This window comes from Hippocampus zosterae, chromosome 1 (assembly GCF_025434085.1).
Source record: "Hippocampus zosterae strain Florida chromosome 1, ASM2543408v3, whole genome shotgun sequence".
Lineage (NCBI taxonomy): Eukaryota > Metazoa > Chordata > Actinopteri > Syngnathiformes > Syngnathidae > Hippocampus > Hippocampus zosterae.
This window is the reverse complement of record NC_067451.1, coordinates 20,023,380-20,036,285: the sequence shown is the minus strand read 5'-3', so window position 1 is coordinate 20,036,285 and position 12,906 is coordinate 20,023,380. Positions and strand designations below refer to the sequence as shown.

Here is a 12,906-nt window from a genome sequence, read left to right as displayed (position 1 = left end):
GCCCTTTAACTGGCTAGTTTAACTTGCTCCCTGTCTATCAGGATCATGATATTGAGCTGTTTAATTTATGAGCTATGTTAACGATTGAAGAATTTAAGATGCGAAAATAAAATTGAGAAAAATACTTTAATCATGATTTTAATATACAATGTAGACACTTTAGACACGTCTTTATTCCACGACTGCCAACAAGTGGATTTAAAACTATTACAAATTTGTGCCGGACATTTACCTAAACACGCCCCCTACTTACTGTATGCCTGCTGGGTGAGAAGCATGCTCCGAGTGTCTGCCACAATGTGACATTTCTTCTTGAGGTGAGACATTTCATTTAGACCAGGCATGTCCGGCTCCAGGCCTGCAGGGTCACCATGCTGCCTGTTTTCCATCTCTCTTGGCTGCAACACACCTGATTCAGATGATCAGCTCATCACCCAGCTCTGAAGCAGCATTGGAACGTTCCTGATTATTTGATTCAGGCGTGTGTCTCCTGGGAGAGCTGGAAAACAGGCAGGACAGTGGCCCTTGAGGACCGACTTTGGACACCGCTGATTTAGACGAAAACACATTTCATTTGTCCATTCATTTCTTTGACGTTTTCAACCTGCAAAAGTGGAAAAACTACAAAACTTTGAATAAAAGTTTGAAAAACTGAGTTGGCCTCTTGTCCCACTTCATGTCCAATAAGATCGCCCCTATAATATGCCCCTATGAGAGCAGTGAGCACGCAGCATTTTTTTCCTCGTGCTTCCTTTTACATTTACATAAAAGTTTCAGATGTTAAGTAATAGTATGCATGTGTGTACCCACTCCCAAGGTGAAGATTGTTAGCCTGACCGTTTCTTGAGAGCTCTGTGAGGAAAAATCACTCCTAACAAAGCCAAGATCACAGGTTAATTGAACAAGGGACTCATTAGACCACAGCACACTTTTCTACTTTGCATCAGAGCAACATAGATTGTCTTGTGCTTCTCATGAATTCGTGGAAGTTCAATAACTGTTTTTTATGAACAGATTAAACGAGCAACAACTGCAGGAAGGCCCAAGCATTCAAATTTCAGTCAATCGAACTCGCTGGCATAAAACAAGCAGTGGTAAATTAAGTCTGCTAGCACCTCTTAGTGGAGATTGTGAGAATAATCATTTTCAATCTCACCACAGTGCCCACAGGAGCCGGAGGTGTTTCTGGATATTGTTGATTTAGATTGCTTTTGCCTTTTATTTGAGGCTTTTAAATTGGATTTATGGATGGTGCCAAACTGTATTTACTGATATTGATTTTCTGAAGTGTTCCTGAGATTATGTAGTGATATCCTTTATCCATTTGATGCATTCAACCTGAGAGTTCAAAGTTCACGGGCATTCAGTATTGGTTTTGCTGCTTACGTGCAGGGATTTCTTCAGATTCTGTGAACCTTCTGATTACATTATGGATAGATGACGAAATCCCTGTATTCCTTGCAGTTGTACATTGAGGAACGTTGTCCTTCAACTGCACCGACTATTTTCTCACGCAGTTGTTCACAAGGAGGTCACCCTCACCCCGTTTTAGCTTGTGAGTGACTGAGCGATTCAGGGAAGCTCCTTTTCATATCCAATCATTGCACCCACTTGTTGCCAGTTACACTGTTCACCTGTGTACCGTTCCAACGGCTGTTTGGTGAGCATCCTTCTCCTGTACTTTTTGCCACATGTCCCATCTCTTTTTTCAGATCGTGTTGCAGCCATAACATTCTAAGTCTATCCTTATTTGCTAAAAACAACAGTTGATCAGTTTGACCATTACGTATTTTGTGTGTAGTGTATTCAATTACATATAGGTTGAATATGATTTGCAAATCATAGTATTCTGTTATTTAACACAACTTGGGTTGCACGGTTGTGCATTTAATGTCCTATTGTATTATTTACATGATATACAATACCAATTGAGAGTGGAAACTGATATTTGAAAAAAGCGCGCACACTACCTAACAAGTTGTACTACAGTAATTATTTTCCGCTCATGGTTGCTTGTGAGGGATTTTGCAACAACTCGACCAGTCGCTCAGCCTGTTACTGCGCGTCTTCCCGACTGTGTCGTTTTAGGGAGGGGGAAAAACACTCGAGAGCTCTGGCCACGCCTTTTCTGCCTCTCGTGCCCGTGTCACCTCTTGCGTAGTCAAGTGGAGCAGTCAGACTCACTGTTGTGTTAAGCGAGAGGGACAAGTCGAGTCGGTACTTGTCCCCGAATGAGGAATATGTGCACACAGGAATACAATGGCGGAGCCTGGCGCATTTGAAGAACTCCAGTCGGAACTCACCTGTCCGGTGTGTCTGGAGATCTTCCGCGATCCTGTCATCCTCGAGTGCGGACACCACTTCTGCCAGGTTTGCATCGTTCAGTGCTGGGAGGCCAAAGCGGACGAGCAGACCACTTGCCCCAAGTGCCGCAAAACTTGCGCGCGGAAACTGCGGCCCAACTCGCTCTTGTGTAACGTGGTGGACAGCGTGCGTCGAGCTCAGGCCATGGACCCTGCCGCCGCCACTGCAGCGGGAGGAGCAGGGGCGCCGACGCCGCCCGGGTGGGAACCGGAAGGCCCGCCGGACGAGTTGGAGGAACGGGAGCCCGGGTCCAGCATGAGCAGCGTAGCCTCGTCCGTCGGACACTGGCCGCGCCTGTTCGGAATTGACATGTGCGAGGAACACGAGGAGAAACTCAAACTTTACTGCGAAGACGACCAGCTGCCTATTTGTCTGGTCTGTGGCATGTCTCGGGACCACAAGACGCACAACGTCATCCCCATTAACGAAGCCTTCGAGAATTACAAGGTATCTATTTGTATAAATATTACGGTAAGACACTGTAACTTCAAAAAGTACTGCATTTGAAAAAAAAGTGCTGTGCATTAAAAGTTAAAAAAAAAGTCCTGTACTGGATCAAAAACATTTTAAACAGGTCCTAAACATACCTCCAAACTTCAATCTAATGTACATAAATATATTGTATTATGCATATACAGCAGTTAATTGAATGACCTTAATTGTCCATAGGTGAGATTGTGAGTGAAGTCAGCTGGTATAAACTCCAGCATGCCTGCGACCCTTGAGGAGAAGCAGTTCGGATAATGCATGCATGGATTGAATTCAGTGATTCCCTCACATGCCACAAGAGAGAGGCCACGTGCCACTACTTGTACCAAACTGAGAATCATTGCTGTACATAATTTATGAAAAACGTTTGGGGAACACCAGACAATTTCGGCCCGACTTTGGTCAAGTGTCGCCTGCGCTCTCAGTTTAAAAACAGCCTTAATTTTTGTGTTATAGTATAGTTTGCTGTGTTTGGGACCATGTTGCGCCTGTCTGGGCGTACCAGCGCACCAAGCAGCCTCGCACTGAGGCAAAGTAAAGCAAGTTGTGAAGATGCCTCCCCCCCCCTTGCTCCTTGGAGGTGTGTCATCAAGCAAGAACTCAGTGGATTAATACCAAATTATTGCTTTTGATTGGACAGTGTCATTCTCGCTAAATTTTACCGTATTTGCCATATTTATGGCTAATATTAGAGCCACATACAATATGGCGGATGTGCTGACATATCTCTTTGACCCGGTTCAACAATTTTCTGCTATAGAATTTACAAGAAAAAGGAAAAGAATATGTCTCTTCATTTTAAATTAGGTTTGTGGCTCCCATGGAAATTTTATGGAACGGTTCAAATGGCTTGTAATATGGCCCTCATCACTTGCCGCACAGTATTCATCGCAGAGACGCCAACCTATTTTTCAATAACGCTGTGATTGGCTGGTGGAGGCAGAAAAGGTATTTCCAACAGTTTAAATTGGCTCTTAGTGCATAAAAATAACAGACAACATGGGGACAAACCAATCGTACTGTTTTGTAAAAAAAATGTGAAATTGACCATATTTGGACATAGAAGGCTTCAAACAGTGATGATCGATGGCCATCTGTGGCAAACTCGAGGCTCAGGGGCCAGATCCGGCCCACCACATCATTTTATGTGGCCCGCGAAAGCAAATCATTTGTGTCAACTTCCTTGGTCCTTGCTCAAATCTGTCACGAAATGTCAAATTGTCATGTGTAATAAATAACGTTGAGATTTTGCCAAAATTTTGTTCCCGTTTACACTCACTCAAACAATAATTAATATAACTATTGTAGTTGATTTGACTGATTTCAGAACTTGTTATCCATCAATTTGTCACGTACAAGTAATAATATATAAACATTTATTTATTTTCACTGCTGTAACGGCCCTCTGAGGGAAGACATAACCCCAAAGTGACCCGCGACAAAAATAAGTGTGACAACACTGATTTATGCATTGCTTACACTCTTATCTCTGCAGTATGTACTGTACATACATGTACAGTATCTATACACATACATGCATACAGAATATACAAACGTTTTTCATTTAGTGGCATTGTATAGTCCCGTTCTCTGGAGAAAAAAATGTATAAAATACTGAACAAATACTACTTAGAAATTAGGAAAAAATTAAGAAATAAAAAGAGTGGGTGTGCCATATTCTTCACTGATTGAAAACCTGCCCTACTTTGTAAATACATTCACATGCCTCTTTTGGCCTTGACAAACAGGACTTTCATAAACCGTGGAATGGTTTGAATCCTTTTCCAAAAGCAGATGAGCCAGTTAGCGGGCTCCAGCCACTTGAGTGTCTTACAGGAATTCAGCAGGCCAGTGTGAGGTTTAGTAACTCCTCCTATTGGACCACTCTGATAGATTTATTTTTTTTTAACTGGAGCTGAAATGGTTGTTTTGTTTGAGTTTCTGGGTCAGACATGTGTCACATGAGTGCCATTCAGGATGAGTGTTGTTCAGTGAGAAAAAGGTATAGGGGCTGGAGGAGCTCATCCTTTAATCCAGTTTCCTTCTGCAGTATTTTAAATGTGGTTCTTCTTCCCTACAGGATAAACTGTCTCAGGCTGTGGAGAGAGTTCAGCAGCAGTCGGAGGATGCCTCACTTTTCCAAAAACACACAAATGAAAAAATCCTTCTCATTAAGGTATGAGTTTTTGGACAATGACATCCATCCTTGTCCACCTTTCATAAAAGTAAGCCATATCCACCTCTATTAATTATAGACGCGAATGAACAGCTCACTCTTCATTGCACAACATTAAAAACCTTGCCATTACAAAACGCTGTAATATTTGGAACAAGAACGCCCTTGCAAAATGCAAATGGAAGTTCACATTTCACACATTGGAGGTGATACAAAAACATGTCAAGTCATGTTTGTCTTTCTCGCACTCATACACACAGAAGCCAAAAGGACCGATTTAGAATTGCATATGCCACACTGACTTTAGTTAGTCTGGGCTGCTTTTTCCTCCGTCGTTGAAAATAGAGATGTGGTATGTGTGTGTGCATGTGTTAAACAGAGATAGGAGCACACGTAACATGTTGACAGAAAAGTATCAGATAAGTCGACATGCACTATCTTTGTTCAAAGCTCCAACATTTCAGAAGAATTATAATAGCTTCAACCTAATTGCCCCCCTGCTGTTTGACCCATCTTTAATGGACATTCTCACATTTTCACTTCTATTTCTGTATGCGAAAGGATGTGAGTAAACAACACAAAGGGGAAGTTTGCCAACTTCTCCTCTTCCTGTCTGTGTGTTTCTTTTTGCAGTTTTTTTTTTTTTTTTACTGATTTGGTGTCATGTGTTTCCAATACAGGACATCTCGCAACTGCAGCATTTTGTGTATGAAAGCACTGCGATATACCGCATTGGGAAATCAAGAGGAACGTTCAAACTAGTGATTCAATGCTATTCCCGATTATCCAATTTCACTTGATTGGTCTCAAATGATTTCCTCAAACAATTTATCATTGTTCATGTATCAATGTCAATGGCCTTTGGGCTGAACAATTAAATGCCCTTGCATTAGATGGCAGTACAATAAACCTGTTGCCATTCATTCTACTGAATAAGTTGTGAGTTCTTGCAAGAACCAGCTTTGTATTCAACTAAACTGGTCCAGATTTCACAAAGTAGGTCAGTTTGAGAGGAAATTGAGACAAGATTATCACGTTTCCAGAATAAATACCTTTTGTGACATTGTTGTTTATTGGTGTGCTGTGAGATTCTTCTCATGTAAACTACATGCCTTGGCTCACAAAACGTTGGGAAATGCTGCTCTAAAGTCATATGACATAAGGGCGAACAATTCCCAATACTTTGGATGTGCCACTTAAATTGCAGAAAACTTTGGAGTTTAAACTGCTGCCCTGAACGCCATCATGAAGTCTCGCGAGACTTCGGCGCGGTAATCATCCAAGAATTAACTCTGTAGACTGTTTTTCTTTTTCTTTTACTTGAGTAACTGTCTTCCATCCACTACCTGAACCACTTTATCCTGACAAGGGTGGCTTTTTTTGTGATTAAGTTTTGGATGTGTGACCTCTTTCCGCTCAGGAGCGAGCAGGGGATCTGGAGGAGATGATCAGTGAAGAGTTTGGCCACTTGAGAGAGTTCCTTCAGGAGGAGGAGGATCGCATCAAGCAGAAACTGCAGAAGCAAAAGGAGGAGAAACTCGCCGAGCTGGAGGGGGCACTCACAGAGGCCACGCAGCAAATCAGTCAGCTGGAAAGCACCGCCAACCAGCTCCGCCTCAAACTAATGGAGGAAGAAAACCCTGAACAACTCAAGGTGAGACAGCGGAAATGTTTAGCGATGTCAGAATATTGACGTGAGTGGATTTGATGCATCATCCGAGTACAAAGGAAGTGATGTAACCTACCTCTTTTGGTTTTCTTTTATTTTAGGGGATTAAAGATTTTATTGGCGGGTGAGTACAATCGCTGTAATGAAGTGTCATGTTTGTGTTTTATGATTGATGACATGCTATAACATTTTTAATCCGACTTTCATCAGCCATTGGAATACCGAGTCATTCTTTCTGCCTTTCCAGGGCTGAGAGCATGTTTGAGCGCCCCCCAGAGGTGAGTGTGGATCTACAGTCAGGAGACTTTGTGGGACCTTTGCAGTACAGAACCTGGAGGAAAATGAGTGCAGTTTTTCAGCCTGGTACAAATGCACACAGACACACACACACACAGAGCCCATCCAAGTATTTTGATGCAAGTGTGAATGTATTTCCCTCATATTTGTAGCTGTGACCGCAGTGTCATTGGACCCGCACACGGCCTACCCCTGCCTGTGGGTCTCCTTATGTCGCACCAGTGTCCGAGTGGGTAAAATTCAGCCCAACCTGCCCAACAACCCAGAACGCTTCACTCGCTACAACATCGTCCTTGGCTCAGAGGCCTTTTCCTCTGGTAGACACTACTGGGAGGTGGAGGTGGGCTCCAAGACGGCATGGGGTCTCGGTGTGGCCCGAGCTTCCGTCAACAGGAAGGATGAGATCAACCTCTGCCCAGAGGACGGTTTCTGGACCCTGGTGCTGAGGGACAACGGAGATGGCACCAGCGAGTACGAAGCATGCACGGACACGGAGCAGGATAGCTTGTTATATCCATCCAAGCCCCCAAGGCAGGTGGGCATCTATCTGGACTACGACCGCGGTGAAGTGGCCTTTTATGACGCAGGAGACATGAGCCACCTGTTTACCTTCTACGATGCCAAATTCGACGAGCCAGTATACCCATACTTTAATCCCTGGCCTATTATTAACGGCTACAACTGGGAGCCGCTAACCATTGTCTCGCCACACTGGGGATAGATGAGTCTGCACATTTGGCTGCAAGATGTTGAAACAGGTTTTCGGTGTCAATGTAATCCTGTTAAGAAAAGGATAACGCAGTGAAATCCCACATATTTGCCTTTTGGCATTTGCAAATTGGTCTATTTGGTCAATTTGTTTTAACCTATACAGTACTATCTTGTTCACTGAAGAACTGCATGAAAAATGAGTAACAGTATTGTTTTCCTGCCATTTGGTGGCATCTCTGTGATAATGTGAGTTGAAGAGCACTATTTAGACAACAACAGTCCTTTGCCACCATCTTTTGGCATCTCTGGGCAGTAAAGTATATTCTAAATCTTTTGGGTGGGGCATCAGTTACTTGCAGATTTTTGCTGATATGCCTCAGCTCCTAGCCCCAACGAATAGCATGGGTTCACTGTAATGTGCAAAGCTAAAAAAAAATTGTATTAAAAAGATGAAAAGCAAACAAACTGTACAACAAAGTACCAAGGTGACCCTTGTGAGGATACCGCAAGCGGTTTGGATAATTTAAGGCCTGAGCACTGGGTGGTGCAAAAGCCCTCTTGCAATCACCATTTTTTCTTATTATTGCCATTGGGGGGGCCTCACCATGCCCAAAAAAAACTTTTTAGCCCCATGAAAATGTCTATGAAGAGTTCCGTTCCGAACACACAAAGCAGGGCTTTCTTGACAGTGGGGGGGGGGGGGGGGGGGGGTGAATCAATCTTTGACGCCAGTTTGACTGACTGATGTGAAATTGGGTGGAGATGTTTATCATAAGAGGACGCAAAAAAAAATCTCCCAAGGACCCATGTTCAAAATTGCAAGGGAAGTTGGCCATTTTCATACTCATGCATGATTAGACTTCTCAGAAATTCATCCAAATGATCCCCATTGAAAGTGACCAAAACTATAGAGGCCAGCCAATTCTTTTTTTTTTTTTCGCTTTGATTTGGAGATTGACTATTTCCGTCATAGGGTTTGCTGTTGGAGGTAAGAATAGAATACTGAATACACCTCTAAAACATTAAAAGGAGCACATAAAATAAGGGTGTTAGAACAGCCTTTTAATTTTAGGACTCACTTTGGTGCAATATATGAATACACTATATGTTCCACATTGTTATTCAAATACTTAATTGCAACTAAAGCTTTTAACTCCCTGGTTTGTGTCATTTTTACAAGTTGTGAATTGCAGTTTGAGAATTTATGATATCAAGCTTAAGCGTCATACATCAGTTTTTTTATGACAATTTGGCACACTAGTAGAACAAATTAGTAATTGTGTATCGCATTAAATGCTCAGAAAGCTGTTGAAGGACGACTTTGAAATCCTTGATGTCCAGATGGAGGTCCATGGGCTAGTTTAGTAGTCCTCACTCAGTGCACAACTGTCATATTACCTAGTAGGACATGATGTGACAATGGACAAACTGACAACACTGCTACCAGTACTATAGTAAATGTGAAATTCTCCTAGTTGACACGGATTGGTTCACCACTAGCTAGTTATAGTTGTGTGCACATCAACTACTGCATTTTTTCGTCATATTCTAGTCCTGTTAGTGTGCAGAAATGAGCAGAGTGAAAACCTGTTAGTAACGTGTTTTCGTCAACGTTGACGAAATGATTTGTTAACGCCCTTTTTCCCATGACGATGACGAGCTAAACGTGGCTCTTGGATGACTAAAATATGACGAGTTGTAGGTGAGTTTTCGTTGACGAGACTGGACGATATTGCTGGCGTGTGGTCTGCCAGCCGTTGAAAATGCATGACGCCTCTTCCTATTGTGCATGTAATGAATCTATTTGTCAAAAAATATCAACAATGCTGAAGCAGTTTATCATTGTTTGGTCACGCCCACCACCTGGCCGGCGCGTCGGGCGTAGCCCAGCACGTCTGCAGCCGAAAGTCAAGCACGCCGAAAGAAATCCCTGGTGGGCCAAAGAATCACATGGCACAGTCATCTTTCCCAGCGGCCCTTGCCACAGAAACGAAATACAAGCCAGACTCGCTGGAACAATGTGCCAAAGTAGATAGGCTACTTCTGCCAACCAACAGCAAGCTGTTACTTCGCACTGAATACAGACATGTTTCTACCAGTGCAGTAAACGGTCTTACTAATGAGGTCAAAGAGCGGACTAGTTAATGTATTTTAAGCTTGATATTGAACAAAGCTCAAACGGCTTTCCATGTTTTGCTTTTTGCCACGAGCGATCCATTGTGAATTCGTGCTGCTCTATATATTGCCGCTAGAGAGCGACCAGAACAAACGTTTCACTCCTTTCAGTGATTTGATCTTCTTTAATAAGCAGGCAATATTTTATTTTTCTTCGCGCGGGCGCGCGTGTGCGTGGAAGTGTACGTGTACGTGTACGTGTGCGTGTGTGTGTGTGTGTGTGTTAATGACACGAAAGAGACAGAGTTGTACCAAAATCCATTGTTGGGGTGAACCTACCATTTAGGTACTCTGTCATCCTACAGTTGTGAATATTTTATGACCAAGTTAATTAGATGTCACTTTATTTGGCACATCATGTACAAAGAGCTTCTTTTCCCGTCAGCTTGTTAAATAACTTTCGTGCTAGTAGAGCCAATTGGATAATCTGTCACCTGTGATACAAACAAGTAAACAATGAGAAGAACGTGTCTATTATTCATGGCTGGCTGTAGTCTCCTTTTATTAGCCTGCAAGGTTAGTCAAAGTATCCTGAACTCTAATTTGATATCACTGCAGTCCAGTTAAGACAGTAACACAAGACCTTGCTGATCAATTACAGGCGGCATGATAGGGCTTGCAGATCGGGTCCTTAATGGTTGCAGTGTGCCAACCAAGGTCCATAAAGACTTTCATGGATGAGTTTGGTGTGGAAGAACTTGAAAGCCCTGACCTCAACCCCATCAAACACCAACAGATGATTTTAAAAGACAGGCTAAAACCATATTTTCTCACATGTTCACTTTCAGACCATAATGACCGTTTTTCAATCCCAGTATAGTGGAACCTTTAAAGTTCAGCACAAATATACTTTCTCCAATGGTACAACTCTGCGATCGCATCACAAACCCAACCTGTCAACAACAAAGCCAAAGAAAAAGCAAACCACACATGCTTTAGATGCTCATTAGATTAAATCTTTCAAGATTTGCGGAAATATCACATAATACGCACTGCTGGTTGATTGTACATTCATCAATATAGCGTGCTTCCCAGTGACTGAAAATGCATGCTACTCAAATGCCGCGCTGCATTTTTCACTCATGCAGGCTCTTGTGGACAGGCACATGATAATCTGTGCGTTTACGTCATTGTTTTCTGAAAATATACGGTAGCTCTCATCTTTGCCTCATCTCAGGATTTTTATCTCCCCTGCCTCATCAATAATCAAGGAAAGGCAAGAGACATACGCCTCCATTGCCTCCTGATAAGACAAGAGGTCACTGATTGCATTATGTACATACATAGAAAACTGATTGTTTCATCAGTCCAGATTTAAAAAAAAGGTTAGAGTGGGAGAACAAGCACAAAAAATGTTGGCTTTGTGTGAGTAATCTATAAATAGAGATGAAACATTCACCTGTGTGCACATGTGCATGCTCAGTGGTGCTCGCGGGATGAGATTATGCATGCAGCAGCGCTTTGAGGTGACGTGTTTGAGCCAAAATAAATGATCTGTTCGCAGCTGAGTTTACATGCAAAATAACAACAGCAACACATAAACACTGTAGCATCCCCAGTGTGTGTCATGTAACTAAATGGCGAGCTGGCCTAAGCAAATTGGAAATAATCCAATTTGTGTCCCAACAAAGGCTTTGGATATAAAAAGAGGATTTGAAGGGAGATACTGTAGATGTAGAGAGAAAGGAGGGAAAGGAGAAATCTACAGTACAATCAGAATGCCAGCAAGTTGTACAGCACTTTGTATGCAGCGATGGCTGTTTGAAAGTGCTCTATAAATACTGTTGACTTGATTTGACTTTACATGGGAAAGAAGGGGGAATTTTTGGGAACTCATTGGAATTACCAGCAATTTACTAAATTGAAAGTTGGCCTTAATAGGAAAACTTGATGTGCCGGTGAAGTGAAAATAAAGATAAATATAGAAGAGTGTTGTTAACAACCCTCGCAAAATTGATTGATTTAAAAAATGCGAGGTAAATCGAACCATACCACATCAAACCAAATCGTCATCCCATTTAATCAAGCCAAATGGAATCATTCCACTTTAAAATAAACCGTCCTTGAATCATATTGCACCCCTGAGATACATGTTGAATCGTGTTTTACTGGAGAGATTTTTGAGTTTCGGTGGGCGGATTCGCTTGGTTGATTTTTTGCTGGCGGAATCCCCTGTCAGAAGGAGTTTCAACTCCCACCTTCGAGAGAGCTTTTCCCATGTTCCGGGGGAGGCGGGCGACATTGAGCCCGAGTGGACCATGTTCCCTGCCTCTATTGTTGAGGCGGCCAGTCTGAGTTGTGGCCGTAAGGTGGTTGGTGCCTGTCGTGGCGGCAATCCCCGTACTCGCTGGTGGACACCAGCAGTAAGGGATGCCGTCAAGCTGAAGAAGGAGTCCTATCGAGCCTTTATGGCCTGTGGGACCCCAGAGGCAGCTGACGGGTATCGACTGGCCAAGCGGACCGCGGCTTCGGTGGTCGCCGAGGCAAAAACCCTAACATAGGAAGAGTTCGGTGAGGCCATGGAAGCCGACTTCCGGACGGCTTCGAGGAAATTCTGGTCCACCATCCGACGTCTCAGGAGGGGGAAGCAGTGCACCACTAACACTGTGTACAATGGGGATGGGGCGCTGCTGACTTCGACTCGGGACGTTGTGAACCGGTGGGCAGAGTACTTCGAAGACCTCCTCAACTCCACCAACACGTCTCCCTTGGAGGAAGCAGAGCCTGGGGACTCTGAGGTGGGCTCTCCTATCTCTGTGGTTGAAGTCACCGATGTGGTTAAAAAGCTCCTCGGTGGCAAGGCCCCAGGGGTGGATGAGATCCGCCCGGAGTTCCTCAAGGCTCTGGATGTTGTGGGGCTGTCCTGGTTGACACGCCTCTGCAACATCGCATGGTCAACAGGGAGAGTTCCTCTGGATTGGCAGACCGGGGTGGTAGTCCCTCTTTTTAAAAAGGGGGACCGGAGGGTGTGTTCCAACTACAGAGGGATCACACTCCTCAGCCTCCCTGGTAAGGTCTATTCAGG

At 43.5% G+C, this 12,906-nt stretch overlaps 1 protein-coding gene across 1 annotated transcript; it reads left to right on the top strand.

The window, feature by feature from the left end:
* The first annotated feature begins 2,055 nt into the window (after positions 1-2,055).
* LOC127603828 (nuclear factor 7, brain-like) lies at positions 2,056-8,864 on the top strand. Its single transcript, XM_052070460.1, has 6 exons — positions 2,056-2,811; positions 4,934-5,029; positions 6,450-6,683; positions 6,800-6,822; positions 6,946-7,061; positions 7,148-8,864. The coding sequence occupies exons 1-6, from the start codon at positions 2,260-2,262 to the stop codon at positions 7,714-7,716; spliced, it is 1,590 nt and encodes a 529-aa protein (XP_051926420.1). The 5' UTR covers positions 2,056-2,259; the 3' UTR covers positions 7,717-8,864.
* Positions 8,865-12,906: the final 4,042 nt, after the last annotated feature.

What these genes read in the sequence shown, in the direction of transcription:
- LOC127603828 (XM_052070460.1), top strand. Translation starts at nt 2,260, where the DNA reads ATGGCGGAGCCTGGCGCATTTGAAGAACTCCAGTCGGAACTCACCTGT. An exon ending in AAAACCCTGAACAACTCAAG is followed by an intron (nt 6,684 to 6,799) that starts GTGAGACAGCGG and finishes CTTTTATTTTAG; the next exon opens with GGGATTAAAGATTTTATTGG. An exon ending in ATTAAAGATTTTATTGGCGG is followed by an intron (nt 6,823 to 6,945) that starts GTGAGTACAATC and finishes CTGCCTTTCCAG; the next exon opens with GGCTGAGAGCATGTTTGAGC.